This window comes from Durio zibethinus, chromosome 22 (genome assembly GCF_047325235.1).
Source record: "Durio zibethinus cultivar Kanyao isolate XHJ-2024 chromosome 22, ASM4732523v1, whole genome shotgun sequence".
Lineage (NCBI taxonomy): Eukaryota > Viridiplantae > Streptophyta > Magnoliopsida > Malvales > Malvaceae > Durio > Durio zibethinus.
The window spans coordinates 16,542,551-16,569,012 of record NC_143183.1 but is presented as its reverse complement, the minus strand read 5'-3'; the positions used below and the strand labels follow the sequence as shown (position 1 = coordinate 16,569,012).

Here is a 26,462-nt window from a genome sequence, read left to right as displayed (position 1 = left end):
GACAAGGACACAATGTTAAATTTTGGCATAGAAGGATTTCTATTTTTCTTGCTAGGATTTTTTTTGCAAATCTAGGTTTTGTTTGCATGGAAGAAATTGCTTTTGGGACTGTGTCTTAGGAGGGTTTGATTTTTGTGATTTTTTTTTTTTAGAAAAAGTTTGAATTTATGGAAAAATCTAGAAAACCTAGGTTTGAGCCTGAATATTTGAAGTTTACAGTTGAACTTTCCAACCAAAATTGAAGTTTTCGACTAGATTCTAGCAAGTTTTTCAGAAATCAATGATAAACCCAGTTTTCAATGATTGGATTTGGGGAGTTTAGAGAGAAGAAGCGAGAGGTTGGTTTTGAGGAAAACAAATTTTTTTTGGGTTTTTATACTGACCTTGGACAATGTCGTTTTGGTAACAAGTTCAATCCATTCGACCCGTGGGATTTGCACATCACTCGCTAGCAAAATTTGACCCGATCGCAAGTATTTTTTTTTCATTTTATTTTTTATTTTGATTTTATTTTATTTTATATTTTTTATTATTATTTTCCTTAATTATTATTTTACTCATTATTTTAAATTGAATAATACATTTTTTATGCCGTTATGAATTTCATTTTATTTATTTATTTATTTATACAAAAAATAAAAAATATTTCTAAAATAAATTCATGAATCATACCAAACTATTGGAGGACTTTCTATGAATTTAAATTTTTATTAATTCCATCAAACTATTGGTAAATTTTAGAAATCAATTTTTTATAAAAAAATTATTATTAATAAAATATTTTATTTTGATCTTACCAAACTATTGAAGGATTTACATCTTAAATTAAATTTTACCAAACATTAAAAAATTTAATGTATTTTTTAAAAAATAAATTTACAAAAAAATCTCACCAAACTATTGGAAGATCTACATCGAAGTAAATTTTACCAAACTATTGAAGGATTTTACCAATTATTTTATTGAATAAAATATATTAATGAACCCAACAACGGAACCTTTTCAGAATGAGACACCAGTCTCCATTAATACTTTTGAAGTGAAAAAATCATTTTAAATTACTATCAAACTATTTGAGCAAATTTAGGATTAATTTTCAATAATTAAATGATTTGGTAAAATTATAAGAATATTTTAAGGCTTAGATAAATTAAAATCAAACTAGTACCATCTTTTGGATGGATGCTGCGAGGGTGCTATAATATTCTTTATGCGTAACTACTCTCTCGAACCTAAAATTTGATTTCGCTAAATAAAATCTACAATTTAAAGATACTTAAGTCAATCTTGAGACTCCTCTTTAAATGGGAAAGATTTTGTCAACTGACCAATCATACATTAACAAAAAAGATTAGTAAGTTCACAAATTTATATATTATGATAAAGTATAAATATGAAATTAAGTATTAAAAATACACAAATCAATAGCAATATAAATTTTTATAAGTATTTAATTTTAATATTTAATAGTAATCATTTTTGTAAGTTTGAATCTGACTTGGTAGTTTTTAACAAGACTAATAACATTAAATTAATATAGTAAAAATATATTAAAATAAATAAAAATTCATTATAAATAATATAATTAAAATTTATGTAATTTATAACTAAATACATCAAATATTAGGTGAAAATAATTTTTTAAAATAATTAAAAATAAAATTTTCTTAATTTTAAAATTTTCATATTTTTTGAGCATTTGGCTTAATTTTCATATTCTGTGAGCATTTGATTTACTTTAAGCCATAAAATCTCTAACATCTTAAAGTTTTTAGTGACAAATAAAAGCATGAATTTAAAGTAGAAATGTAATACTACAACTTGAAATTTTGTTTCTACAAAAATGATTTCCAAAAGCCTAAGTTTCAAAGGCTAAAACTTTGCAAATAATCACAAACAATATAGATTTTCTGAGTTTTAGATTCATGAAGTCTACTTTTGAATTTTGATTCTCTTAACATATAGATCATATGAAGAAATCAATTATACCATTAGTAAGATCACATTTTGTATTATCAAAATCACCTAAAATTTAACCAAATCAGTTACCGAAATAGGAAGTTCTGGTAACTTAAAGTTGTGTTACCAAAACTGTCAAATACTTTTTTTTTACAACTTCAAAATTTTATAACTCTTAAAATGCACAAGTGCAGCAAAGACCATTGGAAAGGTCTTGAAAAGAGCTTTCTATAGATACCAAATATGCCACTAGAAAAGTTATCAAAAAATTTTAAAAATTAAAAAAATCCAATATAATACTTGAGGTTTTTTCTTTTTTTCTTTTTTTTTTACAAAAACCAAAATTAAAAAGTGTAAAAGATAAATCTTACCTTAATCATTCAATTGTAAGCCTAAAATATCAAGTTTCAGCATCTCTTATATCCCTTGAGGGATTTTTTTCAAGTCTTTTTAATTCTTCGAGAGAGAATTATGAACAAAAACTATGACAAATTTTTTTTTCTCTTCTCCTTTAGTTTTTTTACACTTATAATACTTATAAACTGAGTCAACTGATTAAGCTTATAATAAATTTGGGCTTGAGTATTACATTTCTAATAATACCCTCAACTCTACTAGCCAAAAAGGAAAGGAAAAAAAGCCTCAATCCTTTTTTTTTATTAGATTTTTTTTTTTAATTTGAGAAAGGGGAGAATAAATTATATTCTTTGAGTAAGGACATGGGCACGATCAATAAGTAAAATGCTCGGGTGTGTGGGTGAATTACGATTGTAAAAATTTGAATTCAGATTTTTTCTTTTATCCAAAAGGAGGAAGTTGTTTTTCTTTTTTTCCTTTCATTTTGTCAAATTTCCATTCTAATATTTTCTCTTACGAACCAAGCGTAGTGTACTTTTTTTGTTACGAAGGACTTAATTAAAGAAGAGAGGAAAGAGGAAATTGAATAGAAGGATAAACAAGATGATATAAATGCCACATCCTTATTTGCTAACAGCAACGAGAAGTGAAAAATATGACCCAAAAAAAAAAAAAATCCTTAAACATCATTGAAGTTCTTTTCACCCAAAAGTGAAAATTGTATGTTTTTTCTTTCTCTTTCTCACCTTTTTAAATGAAAACAAACAATGAGTTCATCATACTCAATACTCATTCCCTCGTATACATTCTTTTTTCCTTGATGCTCTTTCCCTTTTGGTATTATTTCATCATCCTTTTCTTTTTTTTTTTCTTTTTAATGTTGAATGGGATTAATGCAAGTTAATGAGAGAGAATAATTGTTTTACTCCTTCCTTTAAACTTGGGCAATCTTGTACATGCAATGTTCTTGAAATGTTATATTACACTGAATCAATTATAGGGTACTTAATCTTGAAAATCATTGTTAATTTCATTGAAAATGACTTCAAAATGGAGTAGATAAAGTCATAAGTTCATAAGGTTATTCTTTAGCTCATCGCAATGCTCTTCCCTGAATCTATAAATGATGAAAAAGAAATAAAGAAAAAAAAGAAGAAAGTATTTCCAACAATACTAATTGCCTGTTGGGTTTTATACTGACCAGATCGATGCCATATCAAAGATTTTGGTTAAATTCACGCATGAGCTTTGATTGCGGCAAAAAATAATAATAATTTTGCAATTTCAAATCATGTCAACTTTACAATGAAGCTAGACTCATTTTCACTACAGTTTCTCAAGTTAGATCATGTGCAAGTTCATTTCACCAGAAGATAAGACCAAATATATAATTTTTACCCCCAATGTCTCTGCTGCCATCAACACATCGATAGTTTTTGCCAAACATCATCATGAACTCCAAACATTGACAATTCATTCAACTTTATAACACTGTAGCTCCTTATTTTTTACTAAATTTTCAAAGAATTTTATGCACACGTATAGCAATTAATTCATAAAATCACAATTGCATGTTGTCCCCATTTTTATGTGTTCATGAAACAATTTATTCACACAAAAAAATAAAAAAGAAATCCATCATTTATTGAATTTAGCTTTCAATAACATTATCAAGACATGAACACCACAAGCACATGAGGATTTGAAACAAGTGGGTGGGGTGGTTATATGTTGTCAAAAACACACGGTCTGATCCAAAAAATTTTATATATAATTGAAAGATATCAAAGGTGGAGGTGCAGATTGCAGCAGAAGAATTTGTGGGCCCTTAATTGCCTTGGAAAGTGGACCTAAACAAAAGCCAGTAAGTGAACACCCCTGGATTTAATGCAAATGAAAGGTGCCCTCCAATTCTGGCACCCTCTAATTTTGTCTAGATCTGTGCCCTCCATAAGGGTGTTGGGGTTCCTTCAGTAGCTGCCTGGTTTCCTTTCTGTGTTGGCATATTGGCCTGTTTGGGCCGCTGATTCTCAGCTAAGTTGTATTTGTCATTTCTACAGCTTGGAAACTCTCCTTTTCTGTTTTTGTTCCTCCAGATTAGCTTTAAAACTGACGCTGTCATGTGCAATGTCGGTATATTTTTAATTCCAAGTTACTGCCCTTTTTCTATTTGTTTTTTTAGTACAAAAAGGGCCATGAGAATAATCAGAATAAAGGTTACATGTATTAAGACTTGAACTTCTGCTAGATATTACCTTTAATTTATAGGTGATTGTATAAACTAAGAGGTGATTGTATAAACTAAGGGTCATATTTCTTTTTCTGCTATAAAGTGAACAAGAGTTTTAGGATAAAAAGGGTGTCAGAGAGCAGTTCAGCACCGACTGGCTAGAACAATGTGCAAAGAAGCAGATCCAACCTTTGATAACCTGTAGAAGGGGCCAACGTGTGTGTGTTGGTGACAACAAGAACAGATACCTAGTAATCAAAGTGTTAATATGATTAAAAATTACTATAGTTGCTCACATTTTGCATCGTCTGTTTTTTTGTTAATTTTGTCTGAAGAAATTGAATTTAAGTTTCATTGCACATAAGAATATATATTGTCATTTCAAGCTCATTCCTATAACTTGCTTGCATGGTTCCTATAAGCAAAAAAATGTGTTCTTGTCTCAGGAATTTTCAACACGCGTTTTCTTTACCTGAAATCGATCAGAAACTTCAAGACAGGCACTAATTTTATTTACAAAACTTCCTTGTCAATAATGGAAGCAGCTAATTGATCAGTGTATGTAGCTGATAGGAAAAAAAGGTTATTGAAAGCAAATCTCTATGTTCAATTTGGCATCAAATTAAGTGGCTTGTTCATTATTCGCAAACTTTTTTTTCCCCCAGTTACACCGTTTTTACAATATATATACATATATATATATATATATATATCGCAGATAAGAGAAAAAAAAACCAAGTTGCGGATGCTAAAATTTTAATTTAAAAAACGATTGGATGAATTAACTGAGCAAATCAAGTTTAGTCAGGCAGTTTGAAATTCAATAACTTGCCTAACAAAAATATCAGAGAGACCAGCTGTTGGATAGCCATAAGCAAATAAACATGCAAAAACCAAGTAAATGCTTTCTGCAATAAATCCTATTCATTATCGATACACGTTTCCAATCTTAGAACCAGACACGAATCAGAATCTTCCCGTACCAGCAATAATACCGAATAGCCACAAATAGGAATCAGTACACAGTCAAAGTTTTGCCGAGGACCTGCCATTCCAATTAAGCATTTAATTTTCAACTCCATTATTGAGTCATATTTCAATGCATATCCAACCAACTGGAAAATTTTAGTGGATCAAATTCTGCAAAATAGACCTAAATTTTTATTTATATTTGTCATGCATCGCTATCCCTGTAGGCCGTAGGGGCGTTTTCGAATTGAAGTACGTTCTCAGGCACCACAAATATCCAAAATCTAAATCAGATACAGCTTTGATTTTGGCATATGATTTTGTGGCAGATGCCACAAGTTTCAACTAACCCTTCTAAGATTTTTAGTCCATGTTGGTTTCAATGTATTGCTTGAGCAATAATGACATAACGGTGTGTGATCCATGCCATGGCCAAAGACAGCACAACAACAGCTCTCAAACATTCTGCTAAAACTTGTTGGATTCCTTAAAGTCGTAATAGAAATCCTTTGAACATTTAAAACCATGGCTTTTCTAAGTGAAATTGATATCTGTTATAAGCTACTGTAAAAAAAACTCTTATTTCATTATCTATGCACAATTTTAATTTGTTAATTTCTTTTCTTTTGTGAACTAAAACAGGAAAGAAGGGAAATGCAGCGAGGGATCAGACAAAGATATTAGGCGACACCCGGACAAAGAAAAACTCTGAGCTGTCCTAAGAAGATTTTTGAAAAAAAAAAAGGGGGCATAAGAAATCATGCTTCTCTAAAAAGGAAACTGAATTTTGAAGGAATTAATTAATGCTTTACAGACTATTTCTTTTTTTTTTTTCATTTCCTAAATGATGAGATAAAGCATCTTTCTTTTACATGCATGGAGTGGCTGGAGACACATCATCCTATGAATCAAAATAGCAAATTCATTTAGATAGTGCCAAAATTAGAGGACATCTGAGGCAGTAACCTCTTTGTGGAGAGGTTTTTATGATATTGTCCATTTTGATTTAAAGATTTCATGATTTTATTTGACAAAAAACATCTCACAAGTATTAAATCAAGTTTCTAACTATACATTTATCATATGGAATCCTTATAAATTTTCAATGTAAGATTAGGGTATTACACTACTATTACCTATGGAAAAATATAGGGTGTGGATCCTAATAAAAGAAACTCAACCCAGAGATATTCTCCTCAGTCATCAACTCATCATAGTTTAAATGTTTAAACCACAGCTTGATCAGTCTATTAGAAATCATTTGCAACTGGCTGCCTAAGCAAAACATTTATTATTTGAATTTTAATAATTACTGCATTTGGAGTGAAACAACTGTTTCTATATGTATTGGTCTTTTCTCTTCCTTTTGGATGCATGTATAGTTGTTTTCATGGTTGGATTACAACGCAGAAAATACTTTCAGCTTTCATGAATCAAGATATAGGTTGTCTATAGAATGCTCCTTTAAATTCAAACCATAAAAAAAGGAACCTGGACAATGGCCATGCAATCAAGTTGAATCGGTTCACTTTTGCTGGGAAAAGAAGAGATTTCCATAAGAGAGTCTATCAAATATTAGGTGTTGGATGGTATGTGCATGAAATAGCTGAAGAAGAATAAATATAATGATCAAACAGCTTTTAAATGCGCACGGGTAAGGCTAAAATGGACCCTGATGTTGATAATTTTGAAGGCCATATTTGCGTCAATTGAGCATCCAATGGAGATTATTCAGACCAGAGGACAAGGTGGGACTCATCCTCGGAGGGGTAAATGAGAAGTGTCCCATGATTTGTACCCATGTTTCATTCATGTTTCATATCTAGTTCCTTCTACAGTTTGATCTGAATTGCTAAAAGTATGTAGAGTTCCTCAGGAATCTACTACCAGTTTCTGCTTTGTTTATCCAAAAAAAAGAAAAAAGAAGCTGAAGACATGTAGATTTTTTGCTTTGCAGCTTTCTTTAACCTTGGAAATTCAGAACATGTTTCTAAAAAAGATATAATCAAGGTGAAATTATAGCATTAGGTGGTTAGGCAACACCAGGCTATCAACCATTGGAATGAGTACCTCTCATGAAATTTGTTGGGAAATTAGTTCAACCTAAAGCCTAAATGATGATCTGCAGACTGGTTAGACTAAAGATTAACATTTTATTATCCCTAACAAATTCTTAGTAGGTAAAACTGTAGCTATAGGATGGAAAAGACAAACCAGAGAAGCTGTTTAGCCATCCCACAGTACAGAAGATTTTCTTATTCCGCTCAAAACTGAAAATAATCCGGATACATTAATGGAGGCTCAAATGCTTAGGAAAATTATTAATTTTAGGGATAAAATCATCAATAACCTTAAATTATAATAAAATATTTAATTTGATACTTCAATTTTAAAATTTTTTATTAAATTATAAATCTATTAATTATTATATTATTTGTCTATCATATATTATCATTTGAAATTAATTATTTTAAAGATGAATGTCAAATTAAATAACAAATTTATAATTCATATTTCATATTAAAAATTTTTTAAATATAAATAAGATATTGAATATTTTAATAATTCAGGACTCTATTAATGACATTAACCCTGAATTTTACTAAAATCTTTCCCAAAAAAATTATCTAAAGATCGAAGAAAATGATAGAAACTGCAAAGTTTGGATATTGGAATGTCAATTAACTACAAAACAGGCTGGGTCAAATGAACTTCTTTTCGCTAGTTAGAATGGCCGACAGAGAAGTATAAGTAGTACTTATTAAAAATGTCAAGCTTTTTAATTAATTTCTTTTCTTGTTTAAATTTTAACTTGGAATAGGAACAGAAATAATTCAGAGGCTGACTTGTAAGCATGACCGTCCACATGAAATGAACCCCGCAATCCATTAAGCAAATTCAAGAAACCCTGCTAAATTGTAGCCCCACATGGCCATGCTGTGGCCATACACAACACCCAAGATGCACCTTTTTTTAACTTGGGGATGCTGCCTAGCTTTTCCTTCCTTTAAAGAAAAACCAACGCCCCTGATTTCACTCCCGCAACCCCCCAAAACGCATCTTGACCGTCCCACTCAAGCCTCAAGTCTTCCATATGGGCGGCTGAGCTTGTCCCTCCCTTGTCCCCCCAACGCGGGGGCAGCTTGCCTCAAAGTTGCAGCTATTGCTACCGACAACTTAGCTTGCCTTTGTCCATAATTCATGCATTGAGAAAATAACAAGGCTTCCTCATTACTCCTTAATCCACCTTAGACCACCCTTCTTTTTTATTATGAGTTATGACTTCCATCTTATACTATAAAATACCTGCTTTTGCATTCTCATTTCCATGACAAACAAGTAAAATTTTCATTTCTCTCAAACATTGTGTATCCTCGAAGGAACTACAAGAACTTTTCTAAAATCACATCTTAGATAAAATCAGCTTGCATTCATCATCCTTTCATATTGAAGAAGGAACTTTGCTTTTGCTATACGAGCAGCTTTGGTGTATCATTTTGAGAGTGAAGATCTTTGCAAAATGGAAGGCAGTGTCGCCTATGAGAATGATCTACACCTCAAGGCAACTGAACTAAGATTAGGGTTGCCAGGAACAGATGAAAGAGAGGAACACGCAGTTTCCAATGTTAGAAACAATAAACGACCATTGCAGGAAGGTGGAGCAAATGGCAAATCTGATTCTCAAAACGAAACTGCCCCTCCTGCAAAGTAAGTTGTTTATAACAAAGTATTATAACATAAAAAATTTGCCTTAACAGGGTAATCTTCTTTTCTTATTTGATTTACTATAAAATTAGATAGAAACTAATAGATTCTTTTGATGTTTATGAAACATGCAGAGCACAAATTGTGGGGTGGCCACCGATCCGGTCCTATAGAAAGAATAACTTTCAGTCAAAGAAAAATGAGTCTGAGGGACCTGGGATTTATGTGAAAGTAAGCATGGATGGAGCTCCATACCTAAGAAAGATTGACCTGAAAGTTTACACTGGGTACCGGGAGCTCCTGCAGGCTTTAGAGAACATGTTCAAGTTCACCATAGGTAAGAACATGGATTATTGCTGTTATTTTGTTGTTATGACATATGATGTGACTTGGTGTGAGATGGCGATGATTTTTATGATGACTTCGATGAAAATGACTTTGGGTTCAACTTTTTTCAGGTGAGTACTCGGAAAGAGAAGGCTATAAAGGATCAGATTATGCACCTACTTATGAAGACAAGGATGGAGACTGGATGCTAGTTGGAGATGTTCCCTGGGAGTAAGTCTCTCTCTCTCTCCCTCTCTCTCTTTCTCTTTATGCTAGTATTTTTCCTAGATATACCATATATTTTCTGTAACTTACAAGGTTTTCTGTTCTTGTTGCAGAATGTTCATCACATCATGCAAGAGACTAAGAATCATGAAAGGATCAGAAGCTAGAGGCTTAGGTTGTGGTGTATGAGAAAATTCTTTCTACCTAGTACCAACAACAACACGTATCTAAAGAAAAAACAGAAGATCCGTCTCTCTCATGGAGAGAAAATCTTTCAGCTTCGGTTCTTGAAGGAGATTTTTGGATCTGATTCCAAGTCTCCTCGATAGATTGTCTGGTAAGAAATTCAATCGACTGAGAAAGTTTAGAAGGAATTAAGGAAAACAGATAATATAAAGTGGAGTTACATTTTCTTTCCTCAGAAACATTTATTTGGTGGTTTGAGCATCTGTAATGTTACTGTGTTTTGCTATTATACCCATCAAACCAAAACTAGATAAAAGAATCTGTTGCTTCAAGTGCAACTTTGTTTAAAAAAAAAAAAAAAGATTTAAGAAAATCACAAAAATGGATGTGACTATCCAAGTTTTGGTTATGTAGTACTAATACAAACAAAGTTGTATATCAGCTACGAGTCTCTGTACAATTAAACTTGTCTGTGTTTTTGTTGTTCCTGAAAAAAAAAAATTGTTCTTTCCCTTTTCATTAATAAATAGTCATCATCTATTCATTTTTGTTCATATTCCTTATTCTGAGTTAAAACTACATAAAAAACAAACAAACAAAGGAAAGAGGGATTTCAAAACTTGAATGGAGCCCCCAGCAGATTAAGGAATATTTCCAAAAGTTGCATAAGAAAAGTGCAGACTAGGGTTAAAAAATCTACTGTTTAATCCTAAAATAGATTTTGTAACCCTAAAAAAAGACTTAAAAAGGATTATTAAAGCTTTATTGGCATTCAAGCATTAACAAGAGAAAGAATGCATATTTGTTTTGACTTGTGAAGTAATAGTAACTACATACATATATGAAATGTATTTGTCCAGAATTCAAGCATCAGAAAAGGGGATTGTTATAAATTAAATCGTTTCCCATATATATATATATATATATATATATTTTTTTTCCTTGCACTAAATTCACTATACACCTCAGCTTAATTTGCAGGACAGGGAATTCAAAGACACCCAAACTTTATTTTTAGAGATTAAAAACTAACACATACTTGGATCTTGATCATCTGAGATATTAAACTAGTTTTACATCAAGTTCTTAAATATAATCATCATAATATATTTTGTTAAACAGTTCAGAGTTCAAATTCTGATCAGATCCCCCATTTAATGCTAGCTGAGTGATTATTTGAGAAAAATATCTAGGGAGCCATACAAAACAACTCAAAACTTAAGCTACTCAGGGCCTCAAACAAGGTCACATCTGGGTCTGGAGAAATAGTACTGGTGTAACTTTTACTTTAGATCAATGGATCTTTCCTCACCAGTACTATCTTCATTTATTTTTAGTTTTTCTGGGAGAAGTTTAAAACTGCAGATGAAACTGGGAAAGTCAAATCTGAAGAGTCAGAAGCATTCAGCAAGCATTGCCTGTCAACATTTAAGAAATAGCCATGGCGCTACTGCTACAGGGTCTAGTCCCAAAACAATGCGTTGTTGCATGACCTTGGGCAAAAAGTCTCAATTCTATCTTACCGGCAGAACTGAAATCAATCGATCAATTACACGCATAAAAAATAATAATTTAACGTGATTCGATTCAATCAATTTAAGATAAAAAAAAAATTTATTAATTGTAAAAAATTACAAATATATAACTCATATCAATCAATATTCAATAATCAATACCGTTTTCTCAATATCCTCTAATCCTATACAATATTCTCAATGTAAATAAATATATACCTATATATACTCATGCACTTAGACCTATGTAAACACTTTTAATCTCTTCTAATTCACTCAAAACATTTACACTACCATACCTATGTAAATCATCTCATTCTCTTCTAATCCACTCAAATATACATACCTATAAGAGTGTAAATTTTTTATAGTCTTATGAAATATCTATCTTATAAAATTCTATAACTTTCTTATATTTTTTCTCATACTTAATCTTAAGATTACGTCTATTTATAAGCATGCATATTTGCTTATCAAGAATCCATTTTTTAAAAAAAAATTCATCTTCTACAAATATTTTTATCCATCAAATAATATCTAATCAATCTTAAATAATTTTTTTATGAAATTTAAATCACTATTCTTAACAAATAGATTGCCATCAGCCATTTAAACGAAGCTTAAGTCAATGGCTATATCATTAATCAAATTATTTAGGCCTCTAAAATCAGGACTAAAAATTTATAAGATATTTTCAATATTTGTATAGATTACAGTATCTATAATTGCTATGATAACAGAATAACCCATCAGTTTCTTTGACCTTCACTGCTGATTTGATCAATGCAAGAAGTTATAGACAACTATATACATCCGTCAGAAACTATATTTCACTCAAATGTTGCTTTCCATAGAAAAGGTCAAATTATTTTGAAAAAAAAAAGAAAAAAAAGTTGAAATATTAATTCCTAACATTACCAAACAGCCTATCATAGCCTTCTATTGAACAAAGATTATGAACAACACTGATTTGATAAATACCCAAAATTACAGACTGAAAGGCGAGAAAATACATTTAACTGAAATATTATTTTCCAAAGAAAAGGTCAATAAAACTAGAGTCCAGAAACAATAAAATTGGATGATAAAAAAGTACAAGTGTCAAAACATGCAATTCAAAGCCTTTCAACGGGGACCTTTGTGATACTGGGATTTTTTTGTTCAAACTAAAATGTTAAAGATCTAAATCTTTCCCACCCAAAATTGAAAGTTGTGTTGGGAACAGTGAGAACCAGAGGACTGAACATGCCACAAGAAGCAAAACTGCACAGTGTTCTAGTGGATGAAAATTTTGTGTTGTTTCCACTTTCCAATACTTAAATTTCCCTGTCAATTGTATAATAAGACAATGGTCAGTGGACATCATGTGCAATGTGTTAGAAAAGAATATGTAAAAATCTGTCTTATTCATCTATGAAATGAAAATTTTTCCCACAGCTGAAAATGATGATTGGCTGGGATTCATTAACATAATCTTCTAATGGAAGAAGGAATGGTGACAACTATAATGAGAACTCTTTGCCATGCGGTTCTTTTGAATCGTAACCATCAAAATTGACAAAGCCAATCGCAACCGTTGATTCCTTTCTCCGGACAATAAAGAGAACAGCGGGTTAAAATACTATAAATAAAATGATCACTTATTGACTGGAGTATAGAAAATTATGTCCAAGTTTGATTTGAATCAACCAAATTTGTAAACTTGGCAAATAAATTGAATCGTGAATAGGTCTAATAACAACATTTTATTTAATAATTTTTTAATCGTAATTTTTGTTTATTTATAAAAATACTATATCTTCTTGATCGAAACATCAGGGCGCAAGAATAATTGATTTTTAGGATATGGATACCTACACTATATTTCCTAACTATATTCCCCACCAGCCCGGTGGTTAGTGACATAATTATAGATTTTGTTAGGAAAATCTTATCGAGCTATGATATTTTTCTGGGACTTCGCAAACATTGCTCTTATCAATTGACCAAAGGGTGATTTGTTGGGAGCCCCACCCCATAAACCAAATCTATCTATCTCACTCCCAGGCTGCCTATTTTCACGTTGAATAATTTCTGCCTTGGTAGATAGTTTAGGTTTTGAACATCCATTTTACATCTTTATATATCTAAATATAAGCATATTCTCCACCATTCCCCATGTAACAGTCAGTAATAAAGCCTAAATGTATTAAGAAACAACATCTGACAAGATTCCAGGATCTGGCTTTACTGATCCTATGTTTATTTTGATGCCGGTAATGATGTTTGAATACAAATCTAACTATTCATTGATATGGATATATTTGGTTGTTGTTATCTGTTAACCAGTAAACGGATATTTCCTGGACAGCTTGCTTATGCTGCTGCAGTTACAGTTGAAATTTATAAAATTGTCAGCCACTGCTAACTAATCACGATACCTCAAACAGTTAACAGCCTAAACTTCTGACAATTCTTTTTCTGAAAGACATGTCTAAAACAGAGCACATGACATGTTTGATAATTTTTCATATGTATGTTACTAAAACACAAGGTTTGTAACATTTATGTTGCCACTCATTAACCAACCACTACCCACAGACAATGTAGCCAAGTCATTGCCTCAACCTGCCATACCACAGATGCCATGTGCAGTTCATAGGATGGGATGGCAACCAAGCATGGTTTGATTAGGTGATGCACTTAATATATGGGAGAGATTTAGACACCAAAGCAGTTGCTTAGATGTATCATTCCACAACTAAGGTTAGGACATGTGTTAGTATGCATAAAACATGTCTTTGGACTGGCTGTCGCATACAATGTCAAGCACAATGCAAGGCCTACAGCACAGGAATCAGCCATGTCAGTGGAAATTTCAGTTAAGAGTTTTTCTTAAGCTGGATGTTTTCAGACGGCATTATCTGCCTACATTGACATGCATTGTGATGTTTTTATACCCATTATTTCATCTCCTCTCGATATTGTATCTATCTATTTGCTGATGGTTCAATACAGATGGAATGAAATAACCCTACAAGAGAAATTGAAACTGATTTAAAGTTCCCAAATACCATTATGATATCAAACAGGAAGACTCAAAGATATTACTGAGAAAAGAACATAACAATGCTGATATTTTAAGATATTATTTTCTGATACTCAATCCCAAACCTTAAGCCAATTTCTCTCTCCTTTTTTTTTTATTTTTTTTATTTTATGTTCCATAAACCAGTTTCTCTTTATCGCTACATACTAACACCTTTTCCTTACAATCTACTCATTTAGGATAATAATAGTCAAAATTGCAGAACACCAGATCCAGAAAATTTTCCCTCTAGATATGAACCTTTGGGACAAAAATAAGTGGCACTTGCATCTTAGCCACACATTTACGGTGATTTGCCTCAGAAAGTTACAAGTTGGAATTACAAATTGGTAGCAAAATTGTGAAAAAATTCCATGCAGATACAAAATTGCCAAGAGATATCATAAAGCTTACTGGTGGATCCCTGAACTGTGTTTCCTTGGCTCCTGGTTGCTTGAATAGTAGGTTCATCCACCTAAGAAAAAGAGTGAAGTAATCATGTTATCCTGAACTATTTCCGTTCTGATTTGTATAACCAAATAAAAATGTGAACAATGAATTAGATTTTCACAGGGTGGAAAAAAGCTGATGGAGCAGTTACATTGTCCAATACTAACCAAAAAGGGTGGTCTTTTTCCAAAAGACTGAATCTTTTTTCTTACGAATACTTTTGACTAGCCATCTTCCACAATGTTATACCAGTACACATCAGAAAGCCAAAAAGCATGGTGTGGCAATACTTCTTCCTTTTCTGAATCTCTTACAAGTCCCAAAAGTTTCATCTCTGCATTGATCAAATATAAGGTGAAGTATATTCTTTCAGCATCAAAATGCAAAGCATCTCCTGTGACAAATTCATGGACAACAGACCCCAACTCAATCCAGCTAGAAGCTCTATTCTTCCTAACTTGATTCTTCCTAATCATTGCTCTTATTCTAGAAACACCATCCCACCTTCTGGCAGCAGCATAAATATTAGACAAGAGAATATAGTTACCAGAATTATCTGGCTCAATCCTAAATAACTCATCTGCGGCAATTTCAGCTAATTGTACATTGCAATGGACCCTACAAGCAGCAAGCAAAGCTCCCCAAACAACTGCACTAGGTAATATTGGCAAGTTTCTTACAAGGTCGTACGCCTCTTCAAGGCACCCAGCTCGACCAAGAAGGTCAACAATACACGCATAGTGTTTTTCTGAAGGTTGAATTCTATATTCTTCTAGCAATTGTTTAAAGTACCTCCTGCCCTCACTAACAAATCCCCCATGGTTACAAGCAGTCAAAACCCCAAGAAATGCAACTCCATCTGGTGTTATATTTGTCCTTTGCATCTCCTCAAACAAAGAAATGGCGTCTTGAGCCATGCCATGATTTGCAAAGGCTGTGATCATTGTGCTGTAGCAAAGCAAATCTTTTTGATAAGCCATATTAAAAACTTGCAAAGCCCTGTCAATGTTTCCACATTTTGCATACATGTCAATTAAACTAGTGACAATTCGCAAACTAGAAAAGAGTGGTGGTCCTGTAAAGTCATGAATGATTGATTCAGCTGCATCCAAAATTCCTAACTGTGAGCAAGCTGAAATGACTCCTAACACGAATGTTTCATCAGGCTTAATACCTTGTTTTTTAAACTGTTCATACAATTCCAAACTATCACAGGGCCTCCCATTTCTAGCATAGCCCCCAATCATGGTAGACCAAGAGACCAGATTCTTCTCAGGCATCTGATCAAACAAACATCTTCCACTACTGACATCCCCTGCCCTAACATAGCCATCTATCATTATGGTCCATGATGCAACATTTTTACCTTGCATTTTATCAAAAAAATCTCTTGCAATTTCCATCTCCCCTGCTTTACAATACCCAGCAATCATCAGATTCCAAGTCCCAGCATCTCGAACAGGCATGGCATCAAAAACAGACAGAGCTGAATCAAGATCACCAACATCTATATATCCAGAAACCATGACATTCCATGATGCTAAGTCTTTGGTAGTCATTCTATCAAAAAGAACCCTAGCCTCTTCCATATCCCCAGCCTTAACATATCCTTGAATCATACTTGTCCAAGAAATCACATTCCTTTCTGACATCTCATCAAATAACTCCCGTGCAAGATCCACTCTACCATTACTCCCATATCCCGAAATCATTGAATTCCAAGAAACCAAATCTTTTCCCTCCATTTCATTGAATACCCTTCTTGCCAAATCAACTTCCCCACATCTCATGAGTAAATCAATCACCGCATTTTGCACTATCAAATCAAAACTAAGCCCACATTTTAACCCCAAACAGTAAACCGCTTCCCCTTCTTTAACCCTCATCAACCTGGCCAAACTCTTGAGAACCGAAGCCAAGGTAAAATTCAAGGGAAAAATAGAGTTTTTACACATCTTTGAAAACAAAGACAAAGCCTCCGTGTAGTTTCGATTGTCAACATACCCATGAATCAAAGCCGTCCAAAGAAATGCATTTGGTTGAGGAATTTTATCGAACAACTTCTGAGCGTATTGGATAGAATCAAAACGTGCGTAGAGTCTGAGAAACTTGTTGAGCACGAGGTCTGATGAGGCAATAGAGCCATCGACTAGGAGACGGGCGTGGATGGATGTTAAGGATTGAAAAGATTTGGCTTTGTTGAGGAGCCGTAAGAGAGAGTGATTCATTTCATGGCGCCAAAAGTACTAGGGATGAGTCTTAACGGTCATGTGATTTTATATTTAACTTCTTTTCAAATGTTCTCGACTCTGAAGAATAGATGGGCTCTTTAAATGGGGTATCTTATGTTTTTTGGGCTAAACCTAATTTTGCCCAATTTTCGGCTTTTCAGTATAAAAAAAAACTCTTTTAAAAAAAATTAAATAATTATCCGAAATCCTATAGTTTTATTCTAATCACATGACTTCTCAAACTTTTTTTTTTATTCAATTAAGTTTTTATATATTTATTTTCATCTTATTAAATTTTTAAAACATTTATTTTTATTGAATTAAAATTTCGATAGAACACAAATAATTATTACCAATTAATAAATTTTCGTCTAATAAAAATTTAATTGATAAAAATAAATATTTAAAAACTTAATTTATTAAAATAAAATAATAAAAACTTAAATAATTTTTAATTTTAATTCGGGGCTTTTTTTATACTTATACTTTCTTGTTTTGGCATTTGGAAACAAGAGATTGAAAAGAAAGTACGAGAAAAAAATTGCATACAGAAGCAAAGTTCCGTATGGATCATCAAAATATTCTTTCATTGAATTATTGAACACCGAAGAAATTTAGTACCGTTTGGAACAACCTGAATCAAACAAAAAGAACCAAATATGAAAGGTAATTGAATATAAGAACCCAAAAATCAAATTTTGTTTATAGTTCGAGTAAAATTTGTTTGAATCAAATGGTGCTAAGTGATTGTTTCCATTTTTAAAAAGTCCTCAAGCGGTAAGATACCCTTCCGGCAGCCCCGCACTGATGGCATCCCACCTACACTGACTTTCCCCGTCGACCAACGTCCAGACTATGGCCTTCCAGCAATCCAGGATGATGGCCTCATCTACTGTGATCAACCTTAGGAATAACCATATGAAATGTACAAAAGTACCCTTTGTTTTTGCTAACTTACAAGGGTCCTATCGGTAAACAAATGCCTATTTTCATTTCTCGACATCACAGCCAGCATGACAAACAGCAAAGTCATCATACAGACAGACCTGCTTCATCTTGCAGTTTACAACTCTAACCTTAAATGTATACTCATTCTATTTGTTGCCGAATTGCTTGATCTTATTGATTATAGTATACATGCTGTCAAAGTGGCAAGTGGAGAAGATAAATCGATCATAAGCATCAGGTTAGAAGCCAAAGTCAGATAAAATGTCAGACCAGCCAATATTTATCAGTCACGATCACCATCTTTCAGGGAAAATAGCACAAAGGAAAGAACTGAGACCTGGTGTTGGGTAATTTAGGGCACAAACTACCTTTAGTTTGTTATACATGCCCAAGAAGCCTTTTCATGATTGAAATGGATCAGTCTCCGGTTCCCTCTCAGTCAATTCTTTAACACTGTCCTCGTTGCTGTCACCAGATAGTGATTGATTAGCAGTTTGGTCTGCAACAACAACTAGAACATGGCTTTCAACCACAGTATCCTTTCGTTTTGCAGAATTATCTTTATGAAGCGTGTCAACTGAAGCCAGATATGGAATGTGCCATACTTCTGCCCATGAGTTAGTCCTGGACAAAGCCCCTGTGAAATGGAGAAAAAGATTTCTAAGAGAACGAAAAAACATCAATGTGCTCGCATCAAATTAGAGTTATTGCAAAAAAATAAATAAATAAGCCTCAAACTTCCATAGCAGTTCCTTGTCTATTCTGCCATTTCACGTTTAAAAAAAGGTATATTAAAAGTGATGATGCTATAACTAGAAATAACCGACATCTGATGGTAGACATCTGATATGGCCTTTTTTTTAAACACCTGAAATAGCCATTTTGTTTTGTGATAACCTGTAAACAAAGACCTAGACTCCACAAGAACAAACATTAATCAATCTTTTAGTAACACTTCATTATCTATGATTACCATCAACCCAGTGAAAAAAAAACCAAAATATAGATTAGAGGGAGTAAAAGTTGTTCTGCTCAGAAAATATTTCAACACTAACCTTAATTAGCCCAGATACAGGAGATGCGTCAAGATAAGAAGAGCCCAATGGAAACCCAGTGCGAACCCAACACCTAGAAGCTCTGCTACCATTAGCTTGTAGAGAATCAGCAGACATATCTGATGCATGAGGCTCTTGTTTAAAGTCATCGCAGTTACAGTAAGCCCCAAAATAAGAACAATGCTCTCATGATAGAGATATTCGAGGAGTTGCAGCCACTAAATGGCACTCAGTGCCGACCATACACCTGTAAATGGAAATTTTCCACAAAACATGAAAAATAAGAAATTGCAGTTTCTTTCATGGAATATAACTGTTAAAAAAAGAAACAAGAAAAAGAAATCTTACTTGTATGGTCCACTTTCAACAAGGTTGTCTGGAGCCACAGCCAAATCAAAAAGGAGCCACAAATATTTCAACTAATAATTACATACAAGATTATACTAGAAAGGAAAGGAGAACATGATTGAGGGTACCAAAAACCATCCACAGGTCAAATTGGGTCAAATTCAAACCAAACAAAATCCTGAAATCTAGTCTTGTCCCCCATCTACAACAAGTTGTATTTAAGGAAACAACCAATTCAGATGAAATACGTGTAAATTCTTACTTACTGTTTCTGTCAGGAAAAAGCTCTCCATGTGATCTTCCCTCTTGTGAAACTCAACATCTGATATATGACAATAACGACAACTGCATCTTGCCCCATATTGCAAGCTAGCAACCATGCTTTGCATAGCATCCAGATATCTACAGTGGAAAATATCCATACACTTACACTTTACTAGAGTGGGGAAATACAACAAAAATTATTCTAGTTACCATGAGCAGAAAAGGTAAATGGAAAACATCTAATAGCAGCAGGGATAGCCATCCACTCTCATTAACAGTATTCTTTGTTTGATAAAATAGGTTATGTAGCAAGTCAGTTTTATTTTCCACATTCATTTTATGCAATATCTTAAGTTACTGCTGTTAAATGTCATGATATTAGGCATCAGTTTTATTCCTTTTATGTTTCCCTTTTTTCTATGTATTAAGTTTCAGCAATTTCGGCTTCTAATACAATTTATCTTCAGAAAAGGGTATTCCTTCAATATTTAAAGCTGACATAAATAGCTGACATTAATTGCTTCCAAAAATTGGAGAGAAAGGAAGCCATGCCAGCATTTTTGTAATCCTGAAACAATAAAGCCTTTCAGAAACAACATCAACTAGTGGATAAATGAGATATTTAACTTAACATATAAACAGAGTGCTTTCCTTTCACCCTTTAAAATTACTCCATTTATAGAAAGAAACTGCTAAAGGTTAGATGTTGCAAAATTGACCCCTTCCAAATAACTGTAAGTGAAGATGTTCAAAAGTAGGAGTGGAAAAAGTTAGAAAGGGCACATAAATAAAAGTCAATCATATTGACCTGGGATCTCTGGTAGCTTTGTAGAGCCAATATGTGCTTTCTTTTAACTCAGGACGCAAGGGATAACTCTTTTCCCATGCTGCCAAAAGAAACATCGTATAATTTGGATAGAGATCCAATATGTGCTTTGTATTAAGTCTGGAAGCAAGGGGTAACTCTTTTTCTTATGCTGCCAAAGAAACATGGTATTAGTGTGACATAAAATTTTTTTTTTCTAAAAAAGAAACAAAGTTATCAGGCAACACAAGTTACAGAACTTCCAGTGGTGGTATGTTTAAGATTTTAAATAAGAAACATCATAGAGCAAATTCACCTATTTCAGAAACAGCATACTTTGAGAACACGACATATTTAAGTTTTCCTGAGGTAGTCAAAAAATTAGTACAATTCTAATTTGAAACCCTCAATGACAATGATAAAAGTAGTACAATATTATGATTCAGATACCTGAACACTACGTGTAGCAAGATTAAAACCCTCACAAGTGAAACCATATCTTTTCCAGACACTGAAGAAGGCAGAATGTGTTTGAATAGCAGGATCCATATCCTCTGCTAAGACCTTCCAAAAATGGTAAACTCTGATTACCAAATATTCAATTATATATTGCATGGTTTAAATCAGACAATGAAATTACAAAATAATAACCTGAAGCCCTGGCCAAAAGGCCTGCAAACTGCTAAATAATGACCAGACAATAGCACACAGAATCCATATTGACCTCTACATACCTAAGGAAGTCAATTAAAATTAAAAGAGAGAGAGATGATGCAGCGAAAATGTTAAATGACAAAAGGTATGATATATTTACAAAGTGGTGCACAACAGCACAAGTTTTTAACAAGGATCATTGTAAAGATGGTAAATAGCAGCATTGTATGCTTCTTGGAAAATGAACAAATACTCTTCATCTCCAAACAATAAATATGCCTGAAAAGATATCAAGAAAGGAAAAATGTTTTCTTTATTACTAAATTGTGATCGCCAAGTTATGAGGTACAAGAATTTCAAGTCGTGAGACAGACCTTCAGAAAATACTCATAGAAGGAGTCAACGCTTGTCCCTATTCCAGCATCCTGCAAAATAGCATAAAATCAATTCCATCTGGCCAGATATAGATTGGCTAAATTTGTTTCCTTCAAAATGTAGATGGGAGCAATGGAACGCCAACGAAGATGGGTCCAGTAGGAGGTCAATAGGTTAATGAGTGAAACAGCAGTTCAGTTTCTGGTTTAATGGATATTCTTAATTATGTGAGTTATTCTTATTCAATTACTGCATATGAATAAGGCAATTTGCAAGAGAAATACAACCTAGGAAAATATTAATTCTCGACTTGTCCTTTCATAAGTACTAAAAAAAAAGTTTCAAAATAGAATTAGAAGATAGGAAAATAATTTTCTAAAAGAATAAATGAAGGCTGCATCAAAAGAAGCTCAAACTGACCATCTTTCTTCCAGAAAAGACTTCACATATAGTGAAAAAATGACTCAATAGAGGCAACAGCAACAGAAAGATTTAATCCTTTTCCAACTAATAAATAATATGAAGAACATCCCACTGTAGCTAATACAACAACAGAAACTTACAAGGCCCTTAACCATGCAATAATGGTAAACAGCAGGATACCTTCTGTGTCCATTCACCAGTAAACACATTGATGTGAGCACCAACTAAATTAAGCTTTGAACGGCAGGCCCATAGGCCCCAAACAGCATCCTTTGTAACTTGCTCAAAACTGCATCCATTTTAAGAAATAAACCTATTTCAGTATGAATGCAAAAGTTAACAGTCCTTACAATTGGTAACAGCAAGTAAAAGTCTCATCGCTGGCCTTCTGTTTGCAAAATCTAGACTAATAATTTTGATTTAAGCAGTTCCTAGTCACTACTTTGGTAGCCCAGTCAGATTGTTATGCTAGGATTCCAAGCAATCCAATCCAAATTTTCTCTTTACTTCTCTTGTCTGTTAGTATTTCCAATCTTCCATATTTTGTGCCTTTCGGTTATGAACAATTAGAACCAGACGTTTATGGACTAAATTTAAACAGCAAACCTCGATCACTGAGGTTCCCAGTGTTTTTGCATGGTAAGTATACATGTGAACCATGGAAAACAATGGAACCTGAATTCTTCTCCCAGCTATTCTCACAGTGAGAGGATGTGACATTAGGATCCAGGCCACTTAACCTTAGGTTCTCAATAAATTGGCTTTGCAGGTCAGAATTGACCCAAGGCTGCATCTAAAGTTGCAAGGCTGCTTTATAGTTCAGAAAGGTAAATTTTCCTGTCATTAAAACTTGGACAAGGAAAGGGGAAAGTGGAGTAATTTCATAATAATCATAGCAAGTTGGCAACAGCAAGCACCGTATTGAAATCCACAATTACAGAAGGATCAGTGCAATTTATAGAATCCAAAGAAGCAATTACATTCTACATAATTTCAAGTAGGTGTCAAATTGTCATTGAAGGCAGCACTAAAACCATTTCTGTAACTCTGTAACTAGCAAAATAACTCAATAAACCTAAAATACTTGCAAGGGTACGTGCAAAGCCAATACCAATATTCACTTAAAGCTTGATATGATGTAGAACTTTGAAAGATGCTAGAACTCATTCTACCTGGACATAGAATGAGGTCCATAGCCCAAGAAGAAAAAGGCCTACTTGATAAGGCTATCAGTAACAGGCAAGCAGAAGTGCCAAAGATTTGCTATCATACTTTATGTAGCATAAACACTACTAGAGAATGCAAAAACACCAAATATAGAGGCAGCAACACTTAGTAGGGTCATTTGTCAAACAGCTCAGGACTCCAAATTCAAGGGTCAAAGTCCCACCCCCAGCCGTAGATGTTATCTAAACAAACCAAAACTGGAAGTCTAAATTACCTACATAATATAACATATATGAAAAATGCAAACATAAGGGATTCAGGACTTTACTAGAGATTAATATTTGAACAACATTAATTCACTTTAACACCTTCATCTTCATCCGTTGGAAATTACATACAACAACTATGCACGTTACTAAGTACTGATAGCATTGTACTTTAGTATGTAGGACAATGGGAATTTGCAGAAGCTGCCTTCAGGGTGACACATGTGTAAAAAGTTTACAGAAACTAACTAAATAAATCCTCACTAGGAGATAACGGAGGCATTGCCTTGCTTTCATGTTCATCAACTCCATGCTTTACATTTAACAGATCCGAACAGGATTCCTACAATACTACAGAACTGGAGATTGTCATAATAAGATACCACATCTAGTATCAGCTAATTTTCACGTTAGTGCACCTCAATGGAAAAATGATCCATGAGTGATACCTGTAGGAGTGTCAAATGCAGGTAATAACCTCCGAGCCAGATCTTCAGCTAGGTCAAGTAATTGATTGTCATAAGAAGGGATTCTCATGCCCTGAAATTGAAATGACCCTGATATTTATTCTACATGGAAAAGATTGATGGAGGGCAACAAAATTGATATTACTGTAGCATAGTCACTTGCAATAAGATGAGCAGAAAATAAACCTCCAATGGAAAACAGAGGCTGTTTTATTCTGCAGAATAAAAGTAAACTCCAAAGTTATAGATTGATAACCATATTTCCAAATACCAAAAGTATTATCTACAGCCAATCAAAATCAACTATTAAATGATTGGATGATATCAGTGATTTTGGGGGAGAAAATGACTCAATAAGCACAAGTGAAGGATGAGAAAATTTAAACCATTAAACAGGTGAAAGTCATATTATAAGAACAATAAAGGCACAAATTTGGGGTCTCATGGTGATTATATACCATTTTATTGAATTTAGAATACAATTTGGCACTGGAAGCAACCATCATAATAAAAGAACTTTAGGAAGGCCTTCAAATTTATCATATCCGCTCAATCATGGCATTCACACTGGTCATCTCTTTTATGGCTCAACAGATGATGAATGCATACCTTGGATGTTAGGTTTGTGAAGGACCGGTTAAATTTTGCAGGACAATTATATGGGCATTGAAATAAAGAATGGTACATAATTCTCATGGATATAAAAAATTAGACAATGGCAATCAACAACGATAATCTATTACCTTTAGAATTATACTAACTGTCATGTATGTTTCATTTAAGTCAAATTATCAGAAAACCAGAAGTGTGATAACATTTATCACTTTACAAAAGATCAAGCTTCTATTGCACTATGTTTATGAATTATCAAGGAACTCCTTAAATCAAAGTTTGGGAGTCTAAACCAAGGATATAAAGTTCCACCTTCACCCCTATTAAAGTCTATAAAAGGTTTCCATATTAAAAACAAACCAAATACGATGGCACAAAAGATTGATGCAAAAAAATATATATTTCACTCACTATATCAAACTGAAGATTTTTACCAATCCAATCAACAGAGGGAGTAAAGTGTTCTCGATCTCCAAGTAAAGCCAGTGTGTCTAAAGAATCAATCTGTAAAAACAGCATATTGGCAACATCAACAAGGTTGAAAATTAAAAAAAAAAAAAAAGGATAGTTCCAGCAAAAAGTCATAACCACCAAGCGTATCTTCTCCTTCACACGATAGAGGTCTTAACTCATCAAGTGGAAATGCATGCTCTACATATCCATCAAAAGCATGATAGAACATTTCACGCACCTACAGCACCCAAAAGCAACAACACATATGCCATCACGTGAACGGCTAATACATTACAATCTCCTCCAACTAGTTTAACTGATAATTTGTAGCTTAAAGGTTAAAGTTTGACTTCAGCTTTCATTTACTATCATATAAAAATCAAGTATAAAAACAATGTGAACTACTAATACATCTGTTTCTCATGCTTTTTAATGCTTTGCCAAAATGGGTTTTCAAATTTTGCCTTGAAATCAATTGCCATCACCAAAGATTCCTAAAATACTCAATTATCAATCAACAAACCAAGCAAACACTGTGAAAATCCCAATATGTAAAGACATTGAGAGTAACATAAATTAAGTTTAAAAAAAACTCCTGATAATATCTACTTAAAAGAGAAAATTAAAAAAAAAAAGCCTGAATTTAAAAGATGAATTAAAGAGAAAAAGAAAATCTTTTTTACCACATCTCTAAGCTGCTTGGCCTCCTCGGGAGTGATGCCATCTGGGACTGCTTTGTGTAAAGAAAACAACAAAAGAAATAACAGAGACTGAAGAAGCAAGTTCAAAGCTTTCATTCTTTTATTACATTTCTGTCTCTCTTTCTTTGTTAAGATCTCGGTCTTAACGTTGCCTTTTGTTCAGATTTTTTTTAGCTTTTTTGTTCTTTTAGAATCAAATTCTACACACTGGAACTAAACTAGCTGTTTCGGCTTTTCTGGCTGACCAAGATTTAGTTCTAATTGAAAGGGGGAATTACCAAAAAAATAAAATAATAAAATAAAATTCAATAGGTTTTTATTTAAATTGTTTTTTACCTTTTTCAAGAATAATTTATTTTCCTCTATCAATAGCAATATTTGGGGAAGTTACAGTAGTAATTACTAATTACAACAGTTTTTTAAGTTGAATGAAATTTAAATATTTATTTTCAAAAAAAAAAAAAAAAGACTACTTAAAGTTAAAAATTTTAAAAAGTTTCACATATGTATATTGCGTATTTTTATTAACAATTAGTAGTAAAAAAACTTTTTTTAAACATGCGTTAAAAGGAAAATTACTCCTCATATAACTTCTTTCCTTTTAAGGCACAATTTTTTTATTTTTTATATACATAATGAGTGTCAAAATCTAATTCTTATAAATTCTACAAAATTATCTCCAACGAAAATCCGGCCCTTAAAAA

General features: G+C 32.9%; 3 protein-coding genes across 53 annotated transcripts; 1 reads left to right on the top strand and 2 right to left on the bottom strand.

Annotated features, from left to right (window-relative positions):
* The first annotated feature begins 8,843 nt into the window (after positions 1-8,843).
* Positions 8,844-10,448, top strand: LOC111307362 (auxin-induced protein 22B-like). The gene is made up of 4 exons (XM_022905371.2): positions 8,844-9,223; positions 9,355-9,557; positions 9,679-9,778; positions 9,886-10,448. The coding sequence occupies exons 1-4, from the start codon at positions 9,036-9,038 to the stop codon at positions 9,959-9,961; spliced, it is 567 nt and encodes a 188-aa protein (XP_022761106.1). The 5' UTR covers positions 8,844-9,035; the 3' UTR covers positions 9,962-10,448.
* A 2,970-nt stretch (positions 10,449-13,418) lies between these two features.
* On the bottom strand, positions 13,419-17,312 carry LOC111306681 (pentatricopeptide repeat-containing protein At2g20540-like). 2 transcript variants are annotated; one of them, XM_089751942.1, is made up of 3 exons: positions 15,157-17,312; positions 14,954-15,014; positions 13,419-14,485 (listed from the first exon to the last, which is right to left on the bottom strand). In XM_089751942.1, exon 1 carries the CDS (start codon positions 17,215-17,217, stop codon positions 15,214-15,216), a length of 2,004 nt encoding a protein of 667 aa, XP_089608068.1. In that variant the 5' UTR covers positions 17,218-17,312; the 3' UTR covers positions 13,419-14,485; positions 14,954-15,014; positions 15,157-15,213. The 2 variants fall into 2 exon arrangements, with proteins under 2 accessions (XP_089608068.1, XP_089608067.1); XM_089751941.1 differs by lacking the exon at positions 13,419-14,485 and having other exon boundaries at positions 14,576-15,014.
* Positions 17,313-17,859: 547 nt separating this feature from the next.
* On the bottom strand, positions 17,860-25,987 carry LOC149512637 (alpha-mannosidase I MNS4-like). 50 transcript variants are annotated; one of them, XR_016332175.1, is made up of 15 exons: positions 25,741-25,987; positions 25,193-25,295; positions 25,016-25,108; positions 23,975-24,065; positions 23,812-23,876; positions 22,273-22,381; positions 21,669-21,719; positions 21,455-21,573; positions 21,292-21,374; positions 21,091-21,204; positions 20,957-21,004; positions 20,644-20,812; positions 19,572-19,973; positions 19,224-19,470; positions 17,860-18,805 (listed from the first exon to the last, which is right to left on the bottom strand). XR_016332175.1 is itself a non-coding variant. In XM_089752020.1 (11 exons), exons 6-10 carry the CDS (start codon positions 23,835-23,837, stop codon positions 20,687-20,689), a joined length of 426 nt encoding a protein of 141 aa, XP_089608146.1. In that variant the 5' UTR covers positions 23,838-23,876; positions 23,975-24,065; positions 24,152-24,207; positions 25,016-25,108; positions 25,193-25,295; positions 25,741-25,987; the 3' UTR covers positions 19,834-19,973; positions 20,644-20,686. The 50 variants fall into 50 exon arrangements, 16 of the variants coding, with proteins under 16 accessions (XP_089608146.1, XP_089608153.1, XP_089608151.1 ...); XR_016332185.1 differs by having other exon boundaries at positions 19,838-19,973; XR_016332177.1 differs by having other exon boundaries at positions 25,039-25,108.
* Between the last annotated feature and the right edge of the window lie 475 nt (positions 25,988-26,462).

Excerpts from the sequence above, each read along its gene's own strand:
- LOC111307362 (XM_022905371.2), top strand. The coding sequence starts at position 9,036 with ATGGAAGGCAGTGTCGCCTATGAGAATGATCTACACCTCAAGGCAACT. Across the intron at positions 9,558-9,678 it reads CATGTTCAAGTTCACCATAG|GTGAGTACTCGGAAAGAGAA; the intron begins GTAAGAACATGG and ends AACTTTTTTCAG. Across the intron at positions 9,779-9,885 it reads GTTGGAGATGTTCCCTGGGA|AATGTTCATCACATCATGCA; the intron begins GTAAGTCTCTCT and ends TTCTTGTTGCAG.
- LOC111306681 (XM_089751942.1), bottom strand. The coding sequence starts at position 17,217 with ATGAATCACTCTCTCTTACGGCTCCTCAACAAAGCCAAATCTTTTCAA.
- LOC149512637 (XM_089752020.1), bottom strand. The coding sequence starts at position 23,837 with ATGGAGTTGATGAACATGAAAGCAAG. Across the intron at positions 22,382-23,811 it reads TTGATGAACATGAAAGCAAG|TTTTGAGCAAGTTACAAAGG; the intron begins GCAATGCCTCCG and ends AAATGGATGCAG. Across the intron at positions 21,205-21,668 it reads TCTATGAGTATTTTCTGAAG|GTCTTAGCAGAGGATATGGA; the intron begins GTCTGTCTCACG and ends CATTTTTGGAAG.